We start from the raw sequence: 26,248 nt of genomic DNA on the forward strand, positions 1-26,248 counted from the left end.
GCTGTGAGCACCAGCCTCAGCAGTTAATAACTCCTGCTGCACCTCATCTGCTAGCTCCTTTTCAGTCTCCCTAATGGTCAAGCAGTGAACAAGAAGGAAAAGAAAAAATGCACAATGGGGGTGGTGGGAACGACCCTCCAATATCAAAATGGGAAGTCTATGGTTTAGACAGCCCCAACCTGGCACTCTCCAGATGTGCTGAACTACAACTCTCATCACCCCCAGCCTGCATGACCATTGGCTATGTTGTCTGGGGATGATGGGAGTTGTTGTCCAACACATCTGGAGGGCATCAGGTCGGGGAAGGCTGGTCTGAGTATTAAAACGTGGCCATTATCAATACAGCTGTTAGGATTTCTCACTTCTCTCATGCTATTGAATATAATTTCCAGTTAAAACTAGAAATGGAACCTGGAGAACACACTGATCTTGTCCAGCCAACTAGAAATGAGCTCTGGTTAGCATTACGAGGTCTCACGTAGAGGTCTGTCACAGCCTTGTTACCAGATATATTTTAAACCTGAGATTCTGAGGGTTGAGCAAACCACACATGCAGCTGGTTGGTCACTGTGTGAACAGAATGCTGAACTAGATGGAACCTTGGTCTGATCAAACATGGCTCTTTCTATGTTCTTATGCTCTTATGTATCACATTCTCAGTCCCCTTCACATCTTTGATACTATGACCCTCTCCTGTGAAAATTCCTGCTAGTTCAAGGGGAAATTCACCATGTATTTGTTCCCTTATTTAAAGCCTGTCCTATCAGCATGGGTTGAGTGAGAAAAGCAACCCCCACCTAAGCAGAGCAGAATAAAATGTCATGGAATCCATGGAAATGTCCCCATCTTTCTACCACAAATGGCACCCAAGGCAGCTTACAATCACTAATAAAACCTGATAAAAACAATAGTAAATAAATATATTAAAAACAATTAAAACCAGCATCCAGCTCAACAGACCTGCTTACACACCAAAGGGCCACTTGAATAAAGTGGTCTTTGCCTGGCAGGGGAAGGACAGCAAACCTAGCTAGGGTTGGCGGAGAATTTCTCCCCGAAACTTTGGGGGGCCGAGCGCCAACGTGTTCGGCCCCCCGAACAAGTTTCGGGGAGAAATTCTCCGCCCCCCCGCACCCCCCCCCAAGACGGGACTTACCTTTGCCGAATGTCCCTCCTGGCGGCGGGTCCGGCTGGCGGTTCGGCGGGTCTTTGTCCGGGGTGGGAGCGGCAGCCAGTCTTTCGACCGGCTGCCGCCGCCGCCATTCCAATAAAAGAAAAAAAAAACGCCCCCGTGATAGGCTACGTGACGATTAATGTAGCCTATCATGGCTAGATTTGCAAAGTCAGCCGTGATAGGCTACGTAAATCGTCACGTAGCCTATCACGGGTGACTTAAAAAAAAAAAAAAAAGCGCGCACGGATAATGGCGGCCCCCATAGGGAGCCGCCATTCCCGTTCCTTATTTGGTCGCTGTAGTCTACGTAAATCTTTACGTTCCTTATTTGGTCGCTGTAGTCTACGTAAACGCTATTTGCGTTGCCCTTATTTTCGCCGTAGTCTATGTAAAGATTTACGTAGACTACAGCGACCAAATAAGGAACGCGAATGGCGGCTCCCTATGGTGGCCGCCATTTGCGTACGCGCTTTTTTTTTTTTAAGTCACCCGTGATAGGCTACGTGACGATTTACGCAGCCTATCACGGCTGACTTTGCAGATCTAGCCGTGATAGGCTACGTTAACCGTCATGTAGCCTATCACGGGGGCGGGTTTTTTTTTTAACTTTTTAGTTCGCGGCCGGGCGAGGCGCCTCCTCCCCGGCCTGAATTTCAGCCGGGCGAGGCGGGAAGCCTCCCCCCTGGCCTGAATTTCGGCCGGGCGAGGCAGGAAGCCTCCCCCCCCGGCCTGAACTTCGCGGGGGGAGCAGCAAAGCGCTTCCCCCCCACCGCGAAAAGCTTCGAGGACAGGTAAGTGGGTTTCGTGCACCCCTAAACCTAGCCTCTCTCGGCAGGAAGATCCACAAACAGGGAGCAGCTACTGAGAAGGCCCTGTTTTGCATTGTTACCAAATGCACCTCTGAAGGTGGTGGTGCCAAAAGAAGGGCCTCTCCAAAAGATCTTAAGAGCATGCAGGCTCGTATCATGTATGTGAGCGAATGTGTATGTGTATATATGTGAGTGAGTGGTGTATGAATTAATGTGTATTTATGTGAGTGAATGGGGGATTATGGGGATATATGTGCATGTGTAAATGCATGTGAATTGACTCCAGACAAGCATATCAAGTGTGCATGCCAGAAATGGGGTTGGCAGTCTCTGACATGCTTGTCTAGCATCCCCAGGAGTGGGGAATCCTTGGGCCAAAAAGGATTTCCCACCCCTGGTTTGCATCCTTAGTCAACATCTAGTCTTGCAAGCAGTGCAATGTCAAAACCTGCCATATGGTTCTGACTGGAGGAACGAGCAGCTCTGAACATCATTTGCTACTTCCAGACCATATGACGTGGCTTAGATTTTTTTTCATAGATATCTTCTGATTTTATTAAATTATAGAAATACTTATAACCATAGAATGGTTGCCTATAAAAGCAAGCAGAGATGGAGAGCCCAATTCTACATAATAGTTGCCATCTCTCACAGAGCAACACTCAGTTGTAGGGTAAAGAACTAACATCTTCCAACATTTGTAAGATAGTGAAATGATAGCTTATGTTATGCCCAACCCATTTCTATGGAGTCCAGTAAAGACAGTTTACTGAAACCTTCCCTTTAAAATATATATTCCCAGGCTACTTTACAAAGTGCAGATATCACACATCTCTTCATTTTTCATCCCATGTCTAGGGATGGACAAATCTGTCAGTTTCGCTTTTCCTGCATGCCAATAAACCTCCAGTCCTTTTTGTCCTGAATATGAAGAAACCTGAGGACTTCTTACTGATTAGCACCATAGCCCTACAGTTACGTTGACCGGGTGCTGCTCCTACCTGATCCCCTGCAATGTAAGGGAGAGTGAAGGGAAGTGGCAGCAGTATTGTGGAGTGTTCAACCTGGAGGAGACCGCCACCTAGAGGAAAGTGATGCAGCTGTTCCATGAGCGAGACAAATTTCTTACAGCCATCCTTAACTAGCTGAGTTTGAAGGTCTTTTTTGGAAGAACTTCTTTTACCATTCAAAATAGTCCAATGTGTACAAAAGACACATCATGTCAGTAACTCTTAAACTGCACCACGTTTTTGTACCAAATGCATACTGACAGATTCGTCCAGTTGCTCCCATGGAGCCCGAGGCCCAAATCTATTTCTCAGGGCCCTGAATTTATTCCACAGAGTCCTGAGTGTCCATTAGTGCCAATGGAAGGCTTTTTTCCTCATCTTAATTGCCATGTGGGGGACAATTTCAAGGAGGGCTCCAGCTTCCAACATGCTGCAAACCCCACCGCCACACACAAACACACAATCTTCCTCTGCGTGGCAGGACAGCCAGTGTGGTCTAGTGGTTAGAGTGTTGGACTGGGACTCAGGAGATCCAGGTTCTAGTCCCTGCTTGGCCATGAAACTCACTGGGTGACTTTTGGGCTAGTCACTGACTCTCAGCCTCACAGGGTTGTTGTTGTGAGGATAAAATGGAGAGGAGGATCATGTAAGCAAGCTGCCTTGGGTTCCTTGCAAGAGGAAAAAAGGTGGGATATAAGTGAGATGATAGATAGATAGATAGATAGATAGATAGATAGATAGATAGATAACAAATTAAGCTTAGGGGGGAATTTCCATTGGTTTGGGCTGATCTGGGTCAGGGTGCAAATTAATTGAATTTAATTCATTTGAGATTACTTACATGAGAAATTAATTGGCTGAATTTAGCTACTGTGAAAGTTGAATAAATCCTAGAAATCATTTCTAAATTTGCATATGTAGATATAAATTATCAAATGGAGGTTTGATGCAGGTTTGCGTCCTATGGGTGTAGGCCCTGAATCTTTTAAGTGCCTGGCAACACTCCCTGTTCAGCCTTCTCCAGTTCTGCTGCACTATGGTGGACCAAAACGAATGGGAGCTTTGCAATGCAAGATATTATCACAACCCCTGACTGGAGTCAGACTGAAGGAAAAGGAAGGTAAAGATGTGATGGAAACTTTTGACTCTGTAACTGTGAATCTGATATGATCCCAATCCCAATTTGGGATACTCAGATGGGCTCCTCACTTTTAAAAATTGAAATACTTTAAACAGAAGACACATACATAGAAGCAGTGCTGCTGATTTAAAAACTGCCATAGTCATGTGGCCAGCTCTGTAGCAAAAGACCACATGTTGTATAATCTCCCAAGACCTGATAACACCTTTTGATTCACTCCTCTGCCAATTCTCACAGGTAATGAGGGAACCATTGGCTATCAGTAGTGCCCTTCCTCCTCCTTTCCCAACTGCTTTCAGCCTCTTTATTTATTTACACTATTTATATCCCACTTTTCAAGAGAGTTTTCCAGACCATCACACTCCTTACATCTGGGATAGACCTCTTCATTATCTTCATTTCACCTTCTTCTCCCTCTGCCAACGGAGACTGGTGGCTCCGATTTTGGTGAGGCTGTGAATCTGCTCTGGGTTTCACTCAGAACCAGCCAGAACTCCAAAGGATCTATCCAAGGTGCTGAACCTATTTTGGGGACTGTGTTCAGCACCTTGAATTGCTCCTTTAGAATTCTGACTGGTTCTGTGGGAAACCCAGAATGGATTCACAGCTCCTTCCTCTGCCCTCTGCTATTCCATTCCCCAGACTGGCATCTTCTACAACGTTTTCTCTACACCAGCATATGTCATGGTATCTTCTACCCTAGTGATCAGCAAGCACAGCCTCCAGGACCAAATCTGGCCCCTTTGAGGAAGAGCAGATCCTCCCACTTTTCCTTACAAACTTAAGCCAGAGCCAAGAGGGCTATGTGGAGAGCAGCTGGTTATTGCAACAAGACCTGCTGACAGTTCACTTTGAGAGGTGGAGGGGGCACCCTTGACTGTCCTCCATCACCACCTCAGAGTAGTAAAAGGCCTAGTTGCTGACCAGTTTTAGACCTTTTGCCATTGTGAAAACCAGCGCAATGTAGTGGTGGAGAGCTCTCCTATGGGGATAGGCGACCGCCTCCAAACTCAGAGGCGACCACCTATCCAATGTAGGGCAGGTGCAGCGTGGAGGGGATCTTTACCTCTGTGCTCCAGCTGCCCTGCATTTGTGGCTAGACAGACAATTTTGGCTGTCTAGTTGCAGCACTTCGGAGCAGCTGGGGGGGGGGGGAGACGACACATAGGAAGCGTCGTACCGGCCCTTCCGAGGTCTCTGCCCCCAGAAACACCCACTTTCCTCCCTCTCTGTGCTGCTTTTATGAGTGCAGAGCCTGGGACGATCCCTAGCGCCTATGAGGCGATGGAGGAGGGGGGAGGCGATTCCAAACAACCAAATAATCCTATGCTGCTGTCCAGCTGCTGTCTGGCAACCATAGGATTGCACTCTAAGAGTGTCAGAATATGGCAGGAGAGATCCAGGTTCAAATCTCCATTCAGCCATGATATTTATTAGATAACTTTGAGTCAGTCACTACCTCTGAAACAAACCTACCTCAAAGGATTGTTGTTTATGTTATGTTGTTATCATAACTGAATGTGTGTATGTGCATATGTATAAAAGATGTCCTGAGCCCCTTGGAGAAAAGGTGGGATGTAAATATAATAATAAATTAAATTATCAATTCTGCTGCCAACTAATTAATCCTTGCTACCTCATCCTTTGTCATCTCCCCTGCTTTCATTCTGTCTATTCTACCCAGACTGAAAGTAATCCAGGGAGTGACCATGTCATTTCTGTGTTCTGTATAGCACCTAACATACTGAATTTGCACTGAATAAATATTAAGCACCAGCCGGTAGCCATAGGCGTGTGTTATCAAGCATCCATCTCCTGTATTGCTAATCCCAATCATGAATTATGACCAAATATAACAGCCTGGTGGCCTTTCTGTTTCTCATGCCAGCCAAGCTGCGAGTATTTCAACCCTGCATCTCTGTTGCATGATGCAACAAACTGTGGAGTGTTTTAATGGAACCCAGCACAGAGGTTGAGATAAATGTTCTTTCTACATCAGATGAGCTTTTTGATTAAAAAAAAAATCATAGCAGAGACCATAGTTCTGCTCTCTACCTTGCTGAGCGTAATGACAAATAATAGTTGAACCCTAAATATAGTCCATGAGCAGAGAGTGTATTAAGCTGAGATATAAACTCTGGTTTAAAAATCTTGCCGTAACTAAGACTGCCTTCATTTTTAATTTCCAGAGACATAGCTGTGTTGCAGCAAAAACAACAAAGAGTCTTGTACCACCTTAAAGACTAACAAATTAATTTTGGCATAGGCTTTCGCAGACACTGAAGACACCAGATTTAGCCATATGGAGTGGAAATCCATTGACCTCATAATGAAACTCACCCTTGCAGCTGATGAAGTGGACAGTGTCCACAAAAGCTCATGACAAAATAAATTTGCAAGTCTTTAAAGTGCCATAAGACTCCATGTTGTTTTCATGTTTAATGAAGTAGCTTGCAATTAATTGCATCTCCTAAATTCAAGAATTCTCTAGACACCCAGGCAATGTTTTGAATCAAGTTTGTGTAAACAAGTGCTCTTCGCTGCTGTTACAACAATAGCAGAGAACCTCGCCAGATCCCTGGTTATTTTCCCTATCTTCTTCTTGTCTCCTTGGCCCTCAAACACTTTTGGCTTCCTTGCCCCCCAAACTGCCTCCAGACACAGCCCCTTCTACCCCAGAGCCCTGTTTTTCAGAGCCCTGTTGATTTTCTCCCAGGAGGAATCAACCTTTGACTTCCCTTACAACAACGAAGGAAGCAGAGCAGAAGGGAAGCACCCTCTGGTCTCATCCATCAGCCAGGCGTCCAAAGGCCACTCAGAGACTGCACACCTGGCCAGTAGTGTAGTGGCAAATTCAGAAGCACAGGGTCCCTTTGTGACAGTCACAGCCACGCCCCCGTGCAGCCACGCCCCTTCTAAGATTGTACAATCTTTTAAGATATACAGCCTTCAACTGGGATCCAAAAACAGTCCAGCTGAGAGTAAGGCAGGGGTATTTCAATTGGATGTATGAGAAAAAAAATGCACAGCTGTTAATCTTTTTCACTCACTCACTTACTCACTCACACACAAACATTTTAGGTTTTCAAAATATGATACTCTATGGAAGTTTCAGCCTCTCAACTCAGCCCTCATGGACAGATCCCTTCTCATTTAAACAGCCGCCTTGCACACTCCCTTAGCGACCCAACATTACCCATTAGCCTTTCCTAAGCTCCTTCATTATATCTCTCCCATCCTGCAACAGAAACGTCTCTCTCTCTCTCTCTCTCTCTCTCACACACACACACCCCTTCTTTCTCCTCTCCCCCCAACTGATTTTTTTTTCTGTTTCCCTTCCCTCCAACAGGGTTTCTTTGCCCAGATACATGCCAGCCTTGTACCAAAAAGTGTAGCTGACTGAGCAGATTGCATTTGGCAATTTCGCTTACTGCAGTAATTAATGTTCAAGAATTAACAGTGCAATCCAATGGGTGTTCATTTTGAATTAAATTTACAGAGATCTTGGGAGGGCAGCTAAGGCTGCAGTCCTACGCACACTTACCTGGGAGAAAGCCCAATTGGCAATTGAACGTAGTGGGACTGACTTCTGAGTAAACATGCATAGGACTGTGTGATAAATCCTAAAAACTGGCACAAACCATTATTTACCCATAAGTAAATAATGGCAGCAGCAGCAGCACCCCCCCCACACACACACACACTCTCCAGCTGCCGCCGTGGCCAGCAGCAGCCCTGAATGGGTGGCTGGTGTTGCAGGAGACGAGGGCAGCATTGGGCGAGCAGGCACGGAGCAGGGACGGGCGGAGAAGCCAAGAGCTGGGGGGGGGGGGGGCGAGAGGAGGCTGCAGAGCTCCGTCAGCTGCCTCCCTCTCTCGCTCGCTCCCTTTGTCTGGCCGGCTCTGCATAGTAGACCAGAAGCAGCCAAGAGGCAGCTGCCTGCACTCCCCCTGCGCCCTCCTCCTTCCCTAGCAGACTGCGACCTGGCTGGGGGCTGGCTTGCCAGAGCGAAGCCGGGAGCGAAGCCCCGGCGCGACCTGCCGCCACCACCCCGCTGCACCCGGCCCTCCAGGAAGAACATCACAGGAAGGGGAAAGCCAGCCAGGCCCTGTTCATTGGCCTGAGAAGGAACAGATGGAGGCAGCTTGCTTTTCCATCCATGCCAGAAAGAAAACCCGGCATCAACTGCCAAGAAATAGGAACTGATTAATCTGTCGGTTTCACTTTCTCCCACCTTCAATGTTTTGGAATCTGTTTCCACCCTATTTATGAAGAAATTTGCAAATGTTGGTAAGCTCTTCTCAAAACCAAGCAAAGCAAATGAAATGCTCACCCATTTACACCAGCCTCATTCAATAAGTACAGTTATTCCCAGCATGGAGAAGACCGTGCTGTACTTGCCTGCCATATAGCCGATAAAAATGAGAAGCCTGTCAGCAGAAAAAGAGGTGGCAGTCCTAATTCAGCACCAAGCATGGCTGAATTCACAGGGCTGCAGACCGAGACTTTTAAGAGCTAAGCCTTCAACAGCTGTCAGTTTCGCTTTCTCCCACATTTGTATATTTTAAATCTCAAGTTCTTTCCATCCTGTTTATGAAGAAATTTGTGAATTTTGGTAAGTTCTTGTAAAAAAATGAACTGAACAAAATCCTCACCCATCCCTACCTAGAACTGCAGAACCAAAGAAAAGCATGCCCTGGCCTCACTTTTCAGACTGAGGATTACTGGTGTGTGTGTGTGTGTGTGTGTGTGTGTATTTCTGAGTTTGGGGTGGGAGTTTTTGTGTGTAGTATTATTACAACCTGTTGTAAACTAGCTTGAGAATAATTTGATTGAAAGGCAGATTATAAATCTTCAAAATAAAATAAATTTGCTACAACAGGATTCAGAAATGCCATGACTAATCCATCTCCCACAGCAGTTAGAATGTTTGTGAACATTCTTTCATGGCATCACAGCAGCTCAACAACTGTGTACATGTATGGATAAACTGTGTGTGTGTTTGTACGTGCATATTTTGAGAGAGAGAGAGAATGAGAACACTACGTAACTATCACATACCTCTTCATCACTTGTGAACACTGTCACTGTTTCCAAGTCATGGAAGAAAGCCATTCTGTCATCCCTGCTATTGTAATACCGTGTATTAATTTTGTCCAGCCGGTTAAGCTTATAGAAGTTGGAACGGTATTCTACTACATGTTTATTCATCATGGTTCCACAAATCATTGAATAGGCATGACCTCCGATTTCTCCTGTTTGTTGTCTGCAAAAAAGGGAAATACATAGAAAATGTAGGTGCAAGGGTGAATTCAGTACTCAGAAAAGCCATGAATTACCAATACAGTACACAGAGAAAGGGTTGTACATATACAAGAGCTGTGCATTTTAATTCACCACATAACACAAAGTTACAAAACCATGCACAACTGCATTTTATTGTTCTGTCTTTGACCACTGACATTCTTTTCTGCTTGTTCCTTAATTGTCCAAGGAGGATGGAGCTTACAAAAGCTTTCATAACTGCCAAATCCTTGAAAACCAGGGGCCCCAGGTTTCCTGGGAGAATGTGGAGTCATGCCTTGAGACACCTCTTCAGATATGTATGTGAAGAAACAGCACAGCTGGTTGGTAGCTATGGTCTGAAGCATCTTCCTGAGTGTCTCTGTACTGATCTTTGTGTGTGTGGATTGCAAAAAACAAAGAGCAGCACAGCTAAAAAAAAGAGGGGGACAGTACACTGATGAGAATGGAAAAGAGAAGAAAATGGAACAAAATTGGGCAAGGAACACTGCGGGTGGACACATCCAAATGTGAAAGCAAAACAAGCCGTTTGGAATAAAGAGCAGAAATTGAAGCAGGAACATGAGATACGGGGTTTTCAAAAGTCCCATCTTAAAACCCTAGTTATTCTCATGATATAGAATTTTATTTTAATTCTCTAATTCTGAAGCCCCTTTTCTGTTTATGCAACAAAGTGTCTTAATTTTGAGGAACATAGTGATAATCATCATTCTAAACATGTAATTATTACATTGATATGCCACCTTTTCTCCAATGCCCTTAAGACAGCATACAGGATCACATACACACCTGTGTGAGATACATCAGGCTAAGAGATAGTGACCGGCCCAAGGTTACTCAGCTTCATGGCTGAGTGTGGATTTGAACCTGAATTTCCTCAGTCCTAGGCCAACACTCTAACCCAGACATGCCCAATGGGGCACTGGCTGGGGGTGATAAGAACGTAGTCCAACATATCTGGAAGGTACCAGGTCGGGGAAGACTTCCCTAACCACTGCACCACACTGGCTCTCACACCTGATCTGTGACCTGCTACAACTTCACAGAACAAACATTCTAGCAGCTAATGGCAACTGAAGCAAGAAGATACCACTACCCAGCAGCCTAAGTTTACATCTGAATAACTTGACATAATACATCATGAAACCAAAATGTCATGGAGGTTTCCAAGCAGTTGCCCAACAGTGAGTAATTAATACTAAATAAATAAACTGGTGAAAGGAAACAGACATAAGATAGAATCATATTCAGATCCTTTTAAGTAACTTGCATATCATGTTGTTAAGTGCACTGCTTCACCATCAGGATTTCAGGACGTATGCAATGAAATCCTAATCATGCTTACACAGAAGTAAGTCCCATTAAGTGCAATAGCACTCTCCTCCCATCAATAAGTAACCTGCTATTACAAGGAGGGCCTCACCAAGTATGTCACTACTAATTTCTTTTTTAAGGTGCTTCCAGACAGATGGCTCGTAGTGTTACTAATCAAAAGGCATTAATAATAGTAGTAATAATAATAATCCCCTTCATGGATCACTGCCTTGTTGTGGCGAAGGGGCTTGCGTAACTCAGTGAAGCCATAAGCTATGCCGTGCAGGGCCACCCAAGACGGACAGGTCATGGCAGAGAGTTCTGACAAAATGTGGTCCACTGGAGAAGGAAATGGCAACCCACTCCAGTATTCTTGCCAAGAAAACCCCATGGAATGTATCACAAGGCTAAAAGAGATGACGCCGGAAGATGAGCCCCTCAGGTCGGAAGGTGTCCAGTACACTACTGGCGAGGAGCAGAGGGTATTTCCAAGTAGCGCCAGAAAGAGTGAAGCAGCTGGGCCAAAGCCAAAAGGACACTCAGCTGTGGATGTGTCTGGTGGTGAAAAAAAAATCTGATGCTGTAAAGAACAATATTGTTTAGGAACCTGGAATGTCAGATCAATGAATCAAGGTAAGCTGGAGGTGGTCAAACATGAGATGGCAAGATTGAACATCGACATCTTGGGAATCAGCGAACTAAAATGGACAGGCATGGGCGAATTTAATTCAGGTGACCATCATATCTACTATTGTGGCCAAGAATCCCTTAGAAGAAATGGAGTAGCACTCATAGTCAACAAAAGGGTGGGAAAAGCAGTACTGGGGTACAATCTCAAAAACGACAGAATGATCTCAGTACGAATCCAGGGCAAACCATTCAACATCACAGTAATTCAAGTCTATGCCCCAACCACTGATGCCGAAGAAGCTGAGGTTGATTGGTTCTATGAAGACCTACAACACCTTCTAGAACTAACACCCAAAAAAGATGTCCTCTTCATCATAGGGGACTGGAATGCTAAAGTAGGAAGTCAAGAAATCACTGGGATAACAGGCAGGCATGGCCTTGGTGTACAAAATGAAGCAGGACAAAAGCTAATAGAGTTTTGCCAAGAGAACACGCTGATCATAGCAAACACTCTTTTCCAACAGCACAAGAGACGACTCTACACATGGACATCACCACATGGTCAATATCGAAATCAGATTGATTATGTCCTTTGCAGCCAAAGATGGAGAAGCTCCATACAGTCAGTAAAAACAAGACCTGGAGCTGACTGTGGCTCAGATCATGAGCTGCTTCTTGCAAAATTTCGGCTGAAATTGAAGAACGTAGGGAAAACCACTAAACCATTCAGGTATGACCTAAATCATATCCCTGATGAATATACAGTGGAGGTGAGGAATAGATTTCAGGGATTAGACCTGATAGACAGAGTGCCTGAAGAACTATGGACGGAGGTCCGTAACATTGTTCAGGAGGCAGCAACGAAATCCATCCCAAAGAAAAAGAAATGCAAGAAAGCCAAGTGGCTGTCTGATGAGGCTTTACAAGTAGCTGAGGAAAGAAGGGAAGCAAAAAGCAATGGAGAAAGGGGAAGATATATCCAACTGAATGCAGAGTTCCAGAGAATAGCAGGGAGAGACAAGAAGGCCTTCTTAAATGAACAATGCAAAGAAATCGAGGAAAACAACAGAATGGGAAAGACTAGAGATCTCTTCAAGAAAATTGGAGATCTCAAGGGAACGTTTTGTGCAAAGACGGGCATGATAAAGGACAAAGAAGGCAGGGACCTAACAGAAGCAGATGAGATTAAGAAGAGGTGGAAAGAATACACAGAAGAACTATACAGGAAAGATCTTAATGTCCTTGATAGCCATAATAGTAATGTCCTTGATAGCCATGATAGTGCGGTCACTGAACTTGAGCCGGACATCCTCGAGAGTGAAGTCAAGTGGGCCTTAGGAAGCATTAGTAACAACAAAGCCAGCGGAGATTACAGTATTCCAGCTGAGCTTTTTAAAATCCTAAAAGATGATGCTGTTAAAGTGCTGCATTCAATATGCCAACAAATTTGGAACATTCAGCAATGGCCGCAAGACTGGAAAAGGTCAGTTTACATTCCAATTCCAAAGAAGGGCAACGCCAAAGAGTGTTCAAACTACCGCACAATTGCGCTCATTTCACATGCCAGCAAGGTGATGCTCAAAATCCTACAAGCTAGGCTTCAGCAGTGCGCGAACCGAGAACTACCGGAAGTACAAGCTGGGTTTCAAAGAGGCAGAGGAACTAGAGATCAAATCGCCAACATTCGCTGGATCATGGAGAAAGCAAGAGAATTCCAGAAAAACGTCTATTTCTGCTTCATTGACTATGCTAAAGCCTTTGATTGTGTGGATCACAACAAACTGTGGCAAATTCTTAAAGTGATGGGAGTACCAGACCACCTTACCTGTCTCCTGAGAAACCTGTACGAGGGTCAAGAAGCAACAGTAAGAACCGGACATGGAACAACCGAGTGGTTCAAAATTGGGAAAGGAGTACGACAAGGCTGCATATTGTCACCCTGCTTATTTAACTTATATGCAGAGTACATCATGAGAAATGCCGGGTTGGATGAATCAGAGGTAGGAATTAAGATTGCTGGGAGAATTATCAACAACCTCCGATATGCAGATGATACCACCCTAATGGCAGAAAGTGAAGAGGATCTCAAGAGCCTCTAGTTGAGGGTGAAAGAGGAGAGTGCAAAAGCTGGTTTGAAACTCAACATTAAAAAAACTAAGATCATGGCATCTGGCCCTATCACCCTGGCATATAGAAGGGGAAGAAATGGAAGCAGTGACAGATTTTACTTTCTTGGGCTCCAAGATCACCGCAGACGGTGACTGTAGCCATGAAATTAAAAGACACTTGCTCCTTGGGAGGAAAGCTATGGCAAACCTAGACAGCATAGTAAGAAGCAGAGACATCACCTTGCCAACAAAGGTCGGTCTAATCAAAGCTATGGTTTTCCCAGTAGTAATGTATGGCTGTGAGAGCTGGACTGTAAGGAAGGCTGAGCGCCGAAGAATCGATGCTTTCGAACTGCGGTGCTGGAGAAGACTCTTACGAGTCCCCTGGACTGCAAGGAGGTCAAATCAGTCCATCCTAAAGGAAATCAACCCTGAGTGCTCATTGGAAGGACAGATACTGAAGCTGAAGCTCCAATATTTTGGCCACCTAATGCGAAGAGAAAACTCTCTGGAAAAGACCCTGATGCTGAGAAAGTCTGAAGGCAAAAGGAAAAGGGAACGGCAGAGGATGAGATGGCTAGATAGCATCACCGATGCAATGAATATGAACTTGAGCACACTCCGGGAGAGTGCGCAGGACAGGAAGGCCTGGCGTGCTATGGTCCATGGGGTCACGAAGAGTCGTACACGACTGAACGACTGAACAACAACAACAACAATAATAATAATAATTTCATTTCTAGTCCGCCCCATAGCTGAAGCTCTCTGGGCAGTTTACAATTTATGCTGCTTTTCTGTCTTTCCCTCCTTAACAGTTTTTCTGCAGTAAGAAAAAAATATGGAAGAAATGATGGGAAAACACGGGAGAATTACAAATGGAAATAAATGTCATCTGGACACATGCATACTCATAAAATTCCATGAATGTGGCTTGATGATTGCACAATAAAAGCTTAATCTGGAAGAACCATTAGATGGGGGGGGTGTTTGTGTGTAAAAAGGAGACAGGGAAGGAAGAGAAAAATGGTGTGTGTGTGGAAAAAAAATACAGAGTAGGAAGTAAGAAGACATATACAGTAATTAAAATGGGTCCTTTGTGTTAAGCAGTGACTAAAAATGGGTCCTGGGTATGTCCTGGCCAGAAAAAGGTTGAACACAACTGCTGCAGTGCACACACATTTCAATGCATGAGCATCAGTAAAAAATGCCAGTGCACTGCCCTCTCCCGTTGTCTCCTCCTAACTGCCTTAAGGTGCGATCTTATGCATGTTTAAACAGAAAAATGTCCTACAACTCCCAGCATTCCCCAGCCAAAAATGCTGGGGAATGCTAGGAGTTGTAGGACTTTTTTTCATCTAAACATGCATAGGATGGCACACTTTGACAGATTAATGTTAAGTGAACACTGAATGTGTTAACTGTTCATGATTCCATAATAAGTGCACAACCAGATCCATTCTTGATAGTTTAAACTGCCTACTAAACATTTGTATATTTTTAAAATAAGTAAAGCATTATGGTCTGCTTCACAAAACATCTAGGTTACAAAGTCAGACTTTGGGCTCCTCAGATGTCGTGGGACTACAACTCCCCTCACCATTGGCTATGCTGGCTGAGTGATATGACTTGCATTCCAACATGATCTGGAAGGCCACAAGTTTCCATCCCCTGCTTTGGGGCAATACCCAGCTTTCTCCCTCTCCCTCCCACTTCTGGGTTATTCAAAAGCTTAGACTTTATGGAGTTTGGGTTGGTCTTAGGATAGTGGCTCCAATTTTGGTAGGGCTGTGAATCCATTCTGGGTTTCGGTCAGAACTAGCCAGAACTCTAACAGAGCTCTCCAAGGTACAGAAGCTATTTAGGGGTGTTCAGCACCTTGGGTAGCTCCTTTGGGGTTCTGGCTGGTTCTGACTGAAACCCAGAATGGATTTACAGCCCCATCAAATTTAGAGCCACCAGCCTCCACCGGTATTACCGTACTGTGGCTTTCAGGCTGCAATCTTATACATCAAGGGTGAGCAACTTGAGGCCCTCGAAATGTTTTAGCCGGAAAACTCCCATCATCCCTTGCCACTGCCTGTTGGCTAGGGCTGATGGGAGTTGCAGGCAAAAACATCTGAAGGGCCGCCAGTTGCCCGCCCCTGCTACACATTGCTACCTGGGAGTCCCGCTAAACTTAACGGGGCTTACTTCTGAGTAGACACATAGGCATGCTGTGCTGTTAATCGGGTTAACGCAGCAGCAGCAGAGGAGACCCTTCAGCCAGGCGTAATGTACCCTCCATCTCCCGCACCCCCGACAGCGAAAAGAAAACTCTGTGGAACTCCCTCCCTACGAACTCCGCCATGCCCCCTCTTTAATGAGCTTCCGCCATGCATTAAAAACATAGTTGTTCAGGCAGGCATTTGGGGTGGACTGCAAGGAGGTCAAATCAGTCAATCCTAAAGGAAATCAACCCTGACTGCTCATTGGAAGGACAGATACTGAAGCTGAAGCTCAAATATTTTGGCCACCTAATGCGAAGAGAAAACTCCCTGGAAAAGACCCTGATGCTGGGAAAGATTGAAGGCAAAAGGAGAAGGGGACGGCAGAGGATGAGATGGCTAGATAGCATCACCGATGCAATGAATATGGACTTGAGCACACTCCGGGAGTGTGTTTTTTGAACTGTGGTGCTGGAGGAAAATTCTGAAAGTGCCTTGGACTGCAAGAAGATCAAACCAGTCCATACCCCAGGAAATAAAGCCAGACTGCTCACTTGAGGGAATGATATTAAAGGCAAAACTGAAGTACTTTGGCCACATCATGAGAAGACAGGATACCCTGGAGAAGATGCTGATGCTAGGGAAAGTGGAAGGCAAAAGGAAGAGGGACCGACCAAGGGCAAGGTGGATGGATGATATTCTGGAGGTGACGGACTTGACCTTGGGGGAGCTGGGGGTGGCGACTGCTGACAGGAAGCTCTGGCGTGGGCTGGTCCATGAAGTCACAAAGAGTCGGAAGCGACTGACCGATTAAACAACAACACACTCCGGGAGAGAGCGGAGGACAGGAAGGCCTGGCATGCTATGGTCCATGGGGTCACGAAGAGTCGGACACGACTTAACGGCTGTACAACAACAAAGGGTAATTTTAGAAATGTGATGTTTTTAATGTTGAATTTTATTGTATAAACTGCTTTTATTGTTGTACATCGCCCAGAGTGGCTGGGTGACCGGCCAGATGGGCGATTAATAAATTTAAAATAAAACAGGGTGAGTGCTAGAAACGCACACGAGCGCTCATATTTCCATCGGCGAAATGTGGGAGGTGAAGGTGTTTTCCGGGTGCCTCTAAGATTCGACCACGCGTTAGTCGCCCTCCGGGCTCCCCACGCGGCAACGCGTTCGGGAAAACGCCGATTCTGCTCCAGCGCCGCAGAAGAACTACAACTCCCGAAAGCCTGCGCGCTTGCAAGCGGCCGCCGGAGGAGGCGGCGGCGCTGACGTGCTCTCTCTTCCCGCCAGGGCAAGTCTCCAGCTCGTCCGGGCTGTTGCTGAGATCTTTCGCCTCTTGCTATTAGTTTTAATCTTGCCCGTCGGAGCGTGTTTACGGGGTGCGTTTCCCAAAGCAGATCCCTTCCCGAGAGGGGAGGTGCAGGCAGAAGCAGCTGGTCGGTGTTAATTTAGTGGGATTCTTCCCCTCTTTCCTTGCTTCTACTGGGAAATGGAAGGCGCTAGACCTCAGGAAGAGGCTCGAGTGAGCTGCCCGGTTTGCTTGCTGGAGCTCCCAGCCGCCAGCATTAACTCGCATCTGGATAGATGTTTGCAGCAGCAGGAGGGCGGAGGGAGAGGCGATCAAACCACGGAGCGCAGGGACAGTCGCGGCAGCCCAGAGGCCGTGGGGACGGGCCCGCCGCCTTGCAATAAGAAAATGCGCCTCTGCGAGTCTCCGGAGGGGAGCCACAGAGAAGAGGAGCCGGGGAGCAGCCTCAGTCCAGCACCGGTGTTCTCCCTTTTCCACAGGGGGAGACACTCCGGAGGGCCGAAGGCGGCGACTCCTTGGAGCGCTGCTGCATCGCCCCCCGGGGGGAAGGGGGAAGAGAAGCAGTTGGACGAGGAGACTCTCGCAGCCGCAGCGCGTGCCTCGGTGCCTGAGCTGAGCGGAGAGAGCCTGGCCCAAAAGCTGGAAGGGAAGCCCCTGGCGGATAAGCTGCGGCCGAACCACCTGTGCGATTACATGGGGCAGGCTCAGGTGCTGGGCGAGCAGAAGCTCTTGCGGTCCCTGCTGGAAGCCCACGAAATCCCCTCCCTAATTCTCTGGGGGCCACCAGGCTGTGGCAAGGTGAGTGGCCCTTGGGGGCTGCCCCAACCGCTGTTTCTCTTCTCTCTCTGGCCTGTAACAGACTCAGCATCAGACAAAACCACATAGCCTTCCCCAAAGTGGTGCCCTCCAGGTGGGTAGGACTGCCACTCCCATCATCCCCAGCCAGCATGGCCATCTGGAGGATGCCATGTTGGAGAAGGCTGCAATGTCACAACCAGGGTTTAGATCTGGGATGGGTAAGTTCTGGCCCTCCAGATGTTTTGACCTACAGCTCCCATCAGCCCTAGCCAGCATAGAAAATGGTGAAGGATGATGGGAATGTAGGCTAAAACATCTGGAGGGCCACAAATGGCTCACCCCATAAAGTGGGTGTTCTTGTCCCCTTTTCCTGACCTTTCACTGTCAATGGCTGTCAAATCAGCCTATATGCAGTCTCGTCTTGTCAATTTCCTTATGTGTTTCATGCTGCACTTAGTTCCCTTTGACAGCTGAAACATACAAGTGCATTAGCGAGGCAAGGCTACATATATTGGACAGCCGCAAGTGCGTGCTTGTGCGACTCTGAAAAGCTAACAAAAATAATAATTAAAAAATTACATAGACATTTGTCCAAATTCCTGGGGCCAAGATAAAATTACAGCTCCGTTTTTGCAAATCTCAGGGGCCAATGTTTTTTTAAGGGGTTGGTGAATGAGTGACATCCCCTCCATAGTGTCATTTGGGCATCAATCACAGGCGAGATTGCTTGGGAAGAGCAGCAGGATTTTTTGTCCTTGCTGAGCAGCTCTGTACCCGATCACCGCAACCCATGATGAGTTGGCTCTGCCAGGTTCAGATGACATGCCAACCCATCATGAGTTAAACAATCCCAACAGCAAGCCATGGATTTTTGCTTATTTGTGAAAAATAAGCTGCCATGCAGGAAGCAGTCCAGGTTCAGATGACACAGCAACCCACCATGGCTTGTTTCAAACAGCAACCCACGATGGGTTGTCATGTTGTGTGAACCCAGTCCGAGTCAGTATCAAATCCACGTTAGAAAGCGGGTGAAAAGGCATTCTTGGTAGACATCCTGTTCCTTTCTCCTGGAGACATCCAGGAGTCTGCATCTATAATCCTATGCATGTGTAGTTGATGTAAGCCCCATTAAAACAGTTGGAACTTCTGAATGCACATGCATAAATCAGACTGTAAGCCCAGGAGGCATTCCACACATTAGAGAAAGAAGCAGATACATGCCTATATGCTTGTGTTCCTGCATAACATGTGAGATCCCCAGTATTTTTTTTTTGACCCTGTGTACTCATGGGAGGAGGAGAAATTCAAGATTAACTGAGAATGACAACCGGCTCTCACATATTATGGGGTGCATCATGGGTGCACAAAATAGATTGGTGTATACCTGCTAATTTCCAGAATGTGTAATGCAGCCCTATTTTTCTAAAGTAGCTTAAGTCTTTCTTCTTTGGGTTGGCTTTTGATAGCCAAGCTGGTTTAGGATAAACTTTAATTTGTTACATGTAGTATTTTATATTTTATGGGGCTTTTATTTTATTGGTTTTGTTAGATTGCTTGCAAACAGCTGTAATCTTTCCCAGTGGCATAAGACTAAATTAAAAAAAGCTAAATAAAGGGTGTTAATCTTGTGGCATAAAGGGAGCATTGAATAATTTGTTAGGTGATCCTTGGAGAATGTGTGGAAGAGGTATCTATGTCTACCATTCAAAGTATTTCCAGTTTAGAATTACTCTATAAAATGAGACTAATGTCTCGATGCAGAGAGATAAAATCATTCCCTCTAATAGCAAACTTGGATAGTCGCATGCCTATTGGTTTGGAAGCAAAATGTGACTACCCAAAAATAATATAATGGTTTCTACATTCTTAGAAGACTCTCTGGGTCTGTTCATGCAACACGCTAACCCACACTCAGTGGTCGAGTGTAGGTTGTTTTGAACCATGGGTTAGCTTATTGTCTGAATGCAGCATGTTTTCCTCAGGGTGGGTTAGCATGTTGTCTGAATGCAGCCAGGGTGGCTTGTTAACCATGTTGTGCGGCTTGTTAACTACCCTGAACAACCCAACAACAAAACATGGGTTCTCAAAATGGCTTGCTCAAGAGAAATAAGCCACACTGCATGGTTAAGAAGCCACCCTGGTTCAGACAACATGCCAACCCATGGTTCAACAAACAACCCATGGTTCAAAACAACCCACCCTCAACCACTGAGTGTGGGTTAGCGTGTTGTGTGAACAGCCCCTCTGTGTTTGCGTGTGTGTTTGCAAATTAAGAATTTTTTTAATGGCTCTGTGAGCTTCCAGGGCCTATGGAATATTGAGGGCATATAGATAACAAAATACTGAAGTGACTCATCTCATTTTCTAGAGAAAGAACATTGAATGCTATGTTTTGGTGTTCTTGACAAGGTGGAGGTGAGAACTACCCATAGAAAACAATGAAGAAATCCAGGATTTTAGCATACCTGTGATTAGGCATCATTGTGTTCCTTTCCTCAAACAGAAGGTAGCAGCTCTTTCTAACTCAGGCCCTGTTTTGTATGGAGCCCTTATCATGAGCACTCTTCTTGGGGGCTGGCGATACACTGTAGCAGTTCCCACTTGTAATACTTAATAGTCAAAATACGTCATCCCATCATCAGAATGTTGGCAGAGATAAAGTTGCCTCAGTTTCTCTTAATGTAAAGTGAAAAACATCATCAATTATCATCAATTAATGCTTCATCTTAAGAAGCATTTATTAAATGGAATGGTAGGAGAACTACCAAAAATACCATTTCTCCTCCTTTCATAGTCATTGGGGGGAAGAAACAGAACAGGGATACTGAAAATTAAAACTTTTCAGGCATGTCTCTGATAGACAAAAGGCAACTGAAGGTAATTTACTATTCTAGATAGTTTTCTATGTGCTAATGTCTGCCTGGGTTTCCGCAAGATTTTTCCCCCACCTCCCCAGCCTTTCTTTCCATTTGAAAGTCTATCAGAACTTGATCACGAACTTCAACTTTCACAGAAACCTTGTGAGATTTTTGGTTAAATGTTGAGGTTGGCTTAGAGAGCAATCCTATGCTCTTGACGGAGCACAATTAAGCATACAGGAACTGTTTCGCTCTAGAAACCCAGATACAGAGACTAAGGATGCAATCTATGCATACTTAGACAGAAAAAAGTCCTACAACTCCGAGCATGCCCCAGCCCTAAAAAGCCTGGGTTGAAGTTCAGCCATGTAGGTCAGAGGCACCAGTATGGGCTAACATGATCCACGTATCTGGACTCTGCAGATTTTGGAAGTGCTGTTAAATTACACTTGAACCTCAAGACTAGCATCTAAGGACAAACAGTGTGAACCAGTGGGCATCCCTTTTTCCAGCCTGACTGCAAATTAAAATTTAAAAAAGGTTTTCATGGCTGCCTCTCTAATGGTCCAGCTGCTCAAAACGCAAGCTTGCAATCTGAGTAAGCTATGCTGTGATTTATGACCCTTTAATGGGCGAGATTTAGATTTTTGCTTGTCTGCCACGGAGCACCCAATTTTAGGAGAGAGAGAGAGAGAGAGAGAGAGACAGCAGGGGAACATCCCCTGCTGTAACCCAAGCACAGAATAACTGTGGTGTTACAAATGAACTTGGGAGCTGCCATACCAAGAGTTTGGTATTTGCAGAGGGCTAATCTTATTTATGTAAGTATGTTGTTTAACGCACATGCAGAAGGGCTAGGAAAGTGAACACTGGACATGTGATTACTTCAGAAATTGACTGTGGAGACTGCAAACCAGCTGTTCTTGGTTTTACATGTGCAATCTTACACTACATTAATGTAGGTAATAGATGATGGGAATGTGTTAACTTCAAAGCAACATGCTGTCTTTGCAGTTCATATTAAATGTCAGTGGGCTTATTTTTATCTTTTAACTTTCCTTGTGTTTTATTCCAAACCTCCATCATGACATGGCAAAAGTATTTGTAATTGAGGCCTGGGGTATATATACAATATTTTAGTTTTTAACTTAACATATTCAATCTTTAACTTTTTTGACAACTTGATTTTGAGTCCTTTCTACACAGTCCTGCTCCTGAATTGTTTGTTCATCAGAAAATGATCGGTATCCTCTGCCTCTTCCCTCGGTGCCTGCCATAGACAAAGGGGTGCAGCACTTAACAGCATTTCTGGTATTAAATTGAATGGGTTTCCACTCTTATTTGCCAGTGCCAGATGTAGGGTTTTACAATATAATACTGGGAGTTTCGGCTATGTGCCATCCATCTTTTTCTGATCTGTATGACCACAGAGGAGTTTACTGCTTTCTCTCTAGGAAGCAACTTGCCACTGTATATGGACTGAGTACAAACAGGGAGGATTTGCATGAATTATGGGAAAAGTCACAGTAGGGTGAATTCTAGAACACTGCCAAATGGCTTAACTGGCTGAGATCCTCCTTGTATTGAGAGGAAGAGTAGGTGGGAAATGGCAGAAATTGGTTAATATCTCATATAGAAGTACTGAACAGGTATGAAAGTAGCCTATATGGCTGATTTAAATGAAAATAACACTAACCAAATTACATCAATGTGAAATGTGCAGGAGTATTATAGTTCCAAAATTATGACTGAATCCATCCAAACGGCATACCTCCATACACACACATGGTTTTCTGTACAACCCATACATTATTTCTATGGTAGCTTGTAGCTGAAACCCAGTCCCAAACTACAGAAGTATTTCTGTGGCAATGAGCATTCAGTGACTACTGGAAAGAAACCAATGATTTTCATAAATGTATGACTGATTCATAAATGTATGACAGAGGAGCTTTTGTTACTCAACTGCTGGCAGTAGGATATACCAATGTCTATTTAACCACAAGTGAAATACCTGCCCCAGACCCTAAGTTCATCTTCAGAGGCCCTCCTCTGGGTGTTCCTGCCGAATGAGGTGAGGCGGATGGCTATAAGGAGAGGGCCTTCTCAGAGGTGGCACCCCAGTTTCCAGGTGAGCCTCCCCAGAGAGGCTCACCTGGCACCTACATTTTGGCCTTTTCAACGCCAGGTGAAGACCTTCTTATTTTCTCAGTTTTGTTTTTAAATGTGTTGTTGTGTTTTTAGATCTTTACCCTGCTGCTGGTTTTTACTCTGGTTTTTACTTTGGTTTTATTCTGCTTTAAACTTCTAAAGGGTTTATATTATGTTTTATTATGTTGTATTTTACAGTTTTAATTTTAGTGAACCCCCGCCCCCGGGAAGCTTTGGCCCTTGAACAGTATAGACATGTAATAAATAAATAAATAAATAAATAAGGTTTACATTCCACACAGTTATTTAGTGGTCTTTGGAGGACAGAGGTTTAAGTGTGTCTTTCAACCCATTCAAATGTTAGTTTATGTGAGAACTACTAATCCCCGGAGAGCAGTGCCTTACCACTGAATAGGGTAGCAGAGACAAAAAGCATAAGAAGCTAGTAGGAAGCCTTAGTATCAGAGTCAGCAACTGGTAGGGCCTGTGCCCCCCCCCCCCCCAAGCAGGTATGATCTGGTGTCCTAGTCTGAAGAGGGATGTAGCTAAACCATGTCTGTATCAAAGGGGCTTTGCAGTAGGCCATTTTGGAGAACGGGGCTTTAGGCCACCTGTTGTCAAAACGGCCATTCAGTTGAACTAGTTGCTTGAGGGCCTTAGCGCATGGCAGAGAGATTTTGCAAGAAGACACTGTTCCTTGAAAAGTATTGTTCATGCAGAATTAGGTGGACTGGTCCTTTTATTAACCAGGCTAGATTGGTGGCCAATCGTAGTTCTCAAGGGAGTGCCTTCTATAGTTTCGGGGCAACACAGGAGAAAGCAGGTTCACACGTGCTGGCAAACAGGCCTCTGCGGGTAATGGCACCCTCAAATAGGCTTCTCCTGAACATTTTAATAACCAAACAGCTTCATAGTGAGACAAGTGGTCCCTTAGCCAGTTCCTAAGCTGTTTAGGGGTTTAAACCAACACCTTGAATTGCAGCTGGAAAGGAATTGGCAACCAGTGCAGGTCTTTCAGGACAGGTGTAATATGGTCCCAATACTTTGCACCAGTTAGCAGCCTAGCTGATGCATTTTACACCAATTGAAGCTTTAGGATACTTTTCAGGGTAGCCCCATGTAGAACACATTGCAATAGTCTAAATGTGAAATAACCACACAGTATGCTGCCTTGCGCTGAGGAAAAATAGTATATATGTGAAGCTCTTTGAGCCGTTAAGAAATTCACAGTGCAGTCCTGTACATGTCTCAGAAGTAAGCCCCACTGATGGGACATACTGCCAGGTAAGTATGCATAGGGTTGCAACTTCAGCTGCCCTCCTAATTATTGTGATTTTTGGGGGAATGGGATGCCTGCTGACAGAATGCGAGTTTCCAGTGTTGTGCCTAGCACTCCCAATTTAGTTTGGTGGCCTTTGGTTTTGTAAAACTCCATCCTACAGGATTGCTTTCACAACTAGTCTCCTAGGAATGCTTGCAATGGGGGCTATGAAACGAATGCAGCCCTACTAACTTGGCTGTTCAGCTTCCCCCTCTCCCCACGCTTTCTTCCCAACTGGCAACAAGCCTCTGTAATAAACGCAGTTCCCCAGCATACCCCCTGAGAGGCTCACCAGCAGGGCTAAGAGCATGATGCAGCTGTTGGCCACAAGATGATTGCAATTGTTCGTGCTGGGGGGGATAAATGATCCTGGGATTACTAAATGGTGGGTCATTGCTAACTTCTCACTGGGTGACCAGGTCGCTATCAATGATTGTTGAGGACTGGGTGATGTGCACATTTTAATAGCAAAGACCAATTCTCATGCTCATCCTGGTAAGTGTTTGGGATTTGCTGTCTAGTGTTCCTGTGCCTTCCAAGGAATTCTTGAATTCTAAATAGTGCTAGAGACAGACATGGCTTGCTACTGCCTTTTATATTTTCAAATTAAACAAATTATCCATGATTATGCTTTGTGCCAGAAGTTAAAGAAAACAAACATATATAGGATGAGGATGCAATTAGATTTAGCTATGGCCATGTGCTAGGGTTTAAATTACACAATCTCCTACGCATGATTACTCAAAAGTTCCTTGCACACTGCTGTATGCTTTTTAAGGGTAGTGGTTAAGAAATTATATCAAAATTAAGTAGCATATAACGAAGCTGCAAATGTTACAGAATTTCCAAATTCCAAGAATTGATTTCTAAGTTGAATTGTGGCAGAACTGAGAATGTAGTAAGCCCTGTGCAGTGGTAGGCATGAGCAAATGGGCAATAGAATCAGGCTGTAAGTAACGAAAGAAAGAGAGAAATCCAGGGGTGAAACATTCTGCCCCAGAACAATATTCCTTGTGAATTTGAACTTCTCCAAACTGTAATTCTGAAAACATTCTGCACCTTACTGAATTAACTAAGGGAACTAAGGGACTGTGCCTTAAAACACAGTGCTCAACTGAATACTATAAAACCCTTTCCCATTTAGACATGTCAAGGTGTTTCTGTATTCTGGACATTCAGCAGGTAGTCTTGTATTTGTCAGGAACACCTACATATTTAATTATGAAGTCAAGCCCAGCTTTGGATATCTTGTTAGAGCACCTACTGTAGCTTTTTTTGAGACAAATGAGGTTATCAAAGCACAGAGTATGTGGATTTTCAGTAATAGTGCACTTTGACAGTTTCTATCACAAAAGCAGGAAAAAGGAGATGATGTAAGCTGCAGAGTTCAAAACCTCTGTGTCTATTCGCTTTAAGAATTTTGGCTTCAGTTAACTGTAGTGAGCTATCCCTACCCATTCTCAGCTGTGGAGCTAGTAACAGATGGGTGATGTGCAGCTGGTGTGAAGGCATGAAGCAGAAAAGTGAGTAGGCAGCACTATCGGAGTATCATTTAATCCTTGGACCATGGCTCAATTCAGGCATCACTTTTCCTGATCTCCAATTCATGGTTTGCTGTGACTATAGACTGCTATGATATCCAAATCGTGGCTCACTGTGGTTAGAGCTAACTGGGATTGTTCAAAGTTATGGTTAGGAAACCCACTTCTGAGCATGCTTTCCAGGCAATCTTGGTTAGCTCTAACCAGAATTAGCCTAAATTTAGACATCACAGCAATCCATTGTTATAGCAAACCATTGTTATAGCAGACAATAGAAAGGAATGGGAAATGATGCATGAGAACAGAGGAGGGAGGGCACAGTGGGGGGCAGGTGGGGTTGTAGCTCAATGGTAAAGCACCTGCTTTGTATGCAGAAGGTCCCAGGTTCAATCCCCGGCATCTCCAGGTAGAGCTGGAAAAATTCCTGTCTGGAACCCTGGAGAACCGCTGCTGCCAGTCAGTGTAGACAATACTGGGCTAGATGGACCCAGGGTCCGACTCAGTATAAGGCAGCTTCCTATGTTCTTATTGCATGTATATAGTGTGAATTGGAGCATTGTATAT

General features: G+C 45.0%; 1 protein-coding gene and 1 non-coding gene across 2 annotated transcripts in view; both read left to right on the top strand.

The window, feature by feature from the left end:
* The first annotated feature begins 16,955 nt into the window (after positions 1 to 16,955).
* WRNIP1 (WRN helicase interacting protein 1) overlaps positions 16,956 to 26,248 on the top strand; it is a 36,741-nt gene continuing 27,448 nt past the window's right edge. The window contains exon 1 of the mRNA XM_084850481.1: positions 16,956 to 17,813. Coding sequence (XP_084706607.1) covers positions 17,196 to 17,813 — 618 coding nt within the window. The 5' untranslated portion in view covers positions 16,956 to 17,195. The remainder of the gene's footprint in view (positions 17,814 to 26,248) is intronic.
* TRNAT-UGU (transfer RNA threonine (anticodon UGU)) lies at positions 26,018 to 26,089 on the top strand. Its single transcript has one exon. It is a non-coding gene; the product is annotated as a tRNA-Thr (tRNA).

This window comes from Heloderma suspectum, chromosome 4 (assembly GCF_057233095.1).
Source record: "Heloderma suspectum isolate Gila_16-S chromosome 4, 16-S_ref, whole genome shotgun sequence".
In the NCBI taxonomy this organism is placed as follows: domain Eukaryota; kingdom Metazoa; phylum Chordata; class Lepidosauria; order Squamata; family Helodermatidae; genus Heloderma; species Heloderma suspectum.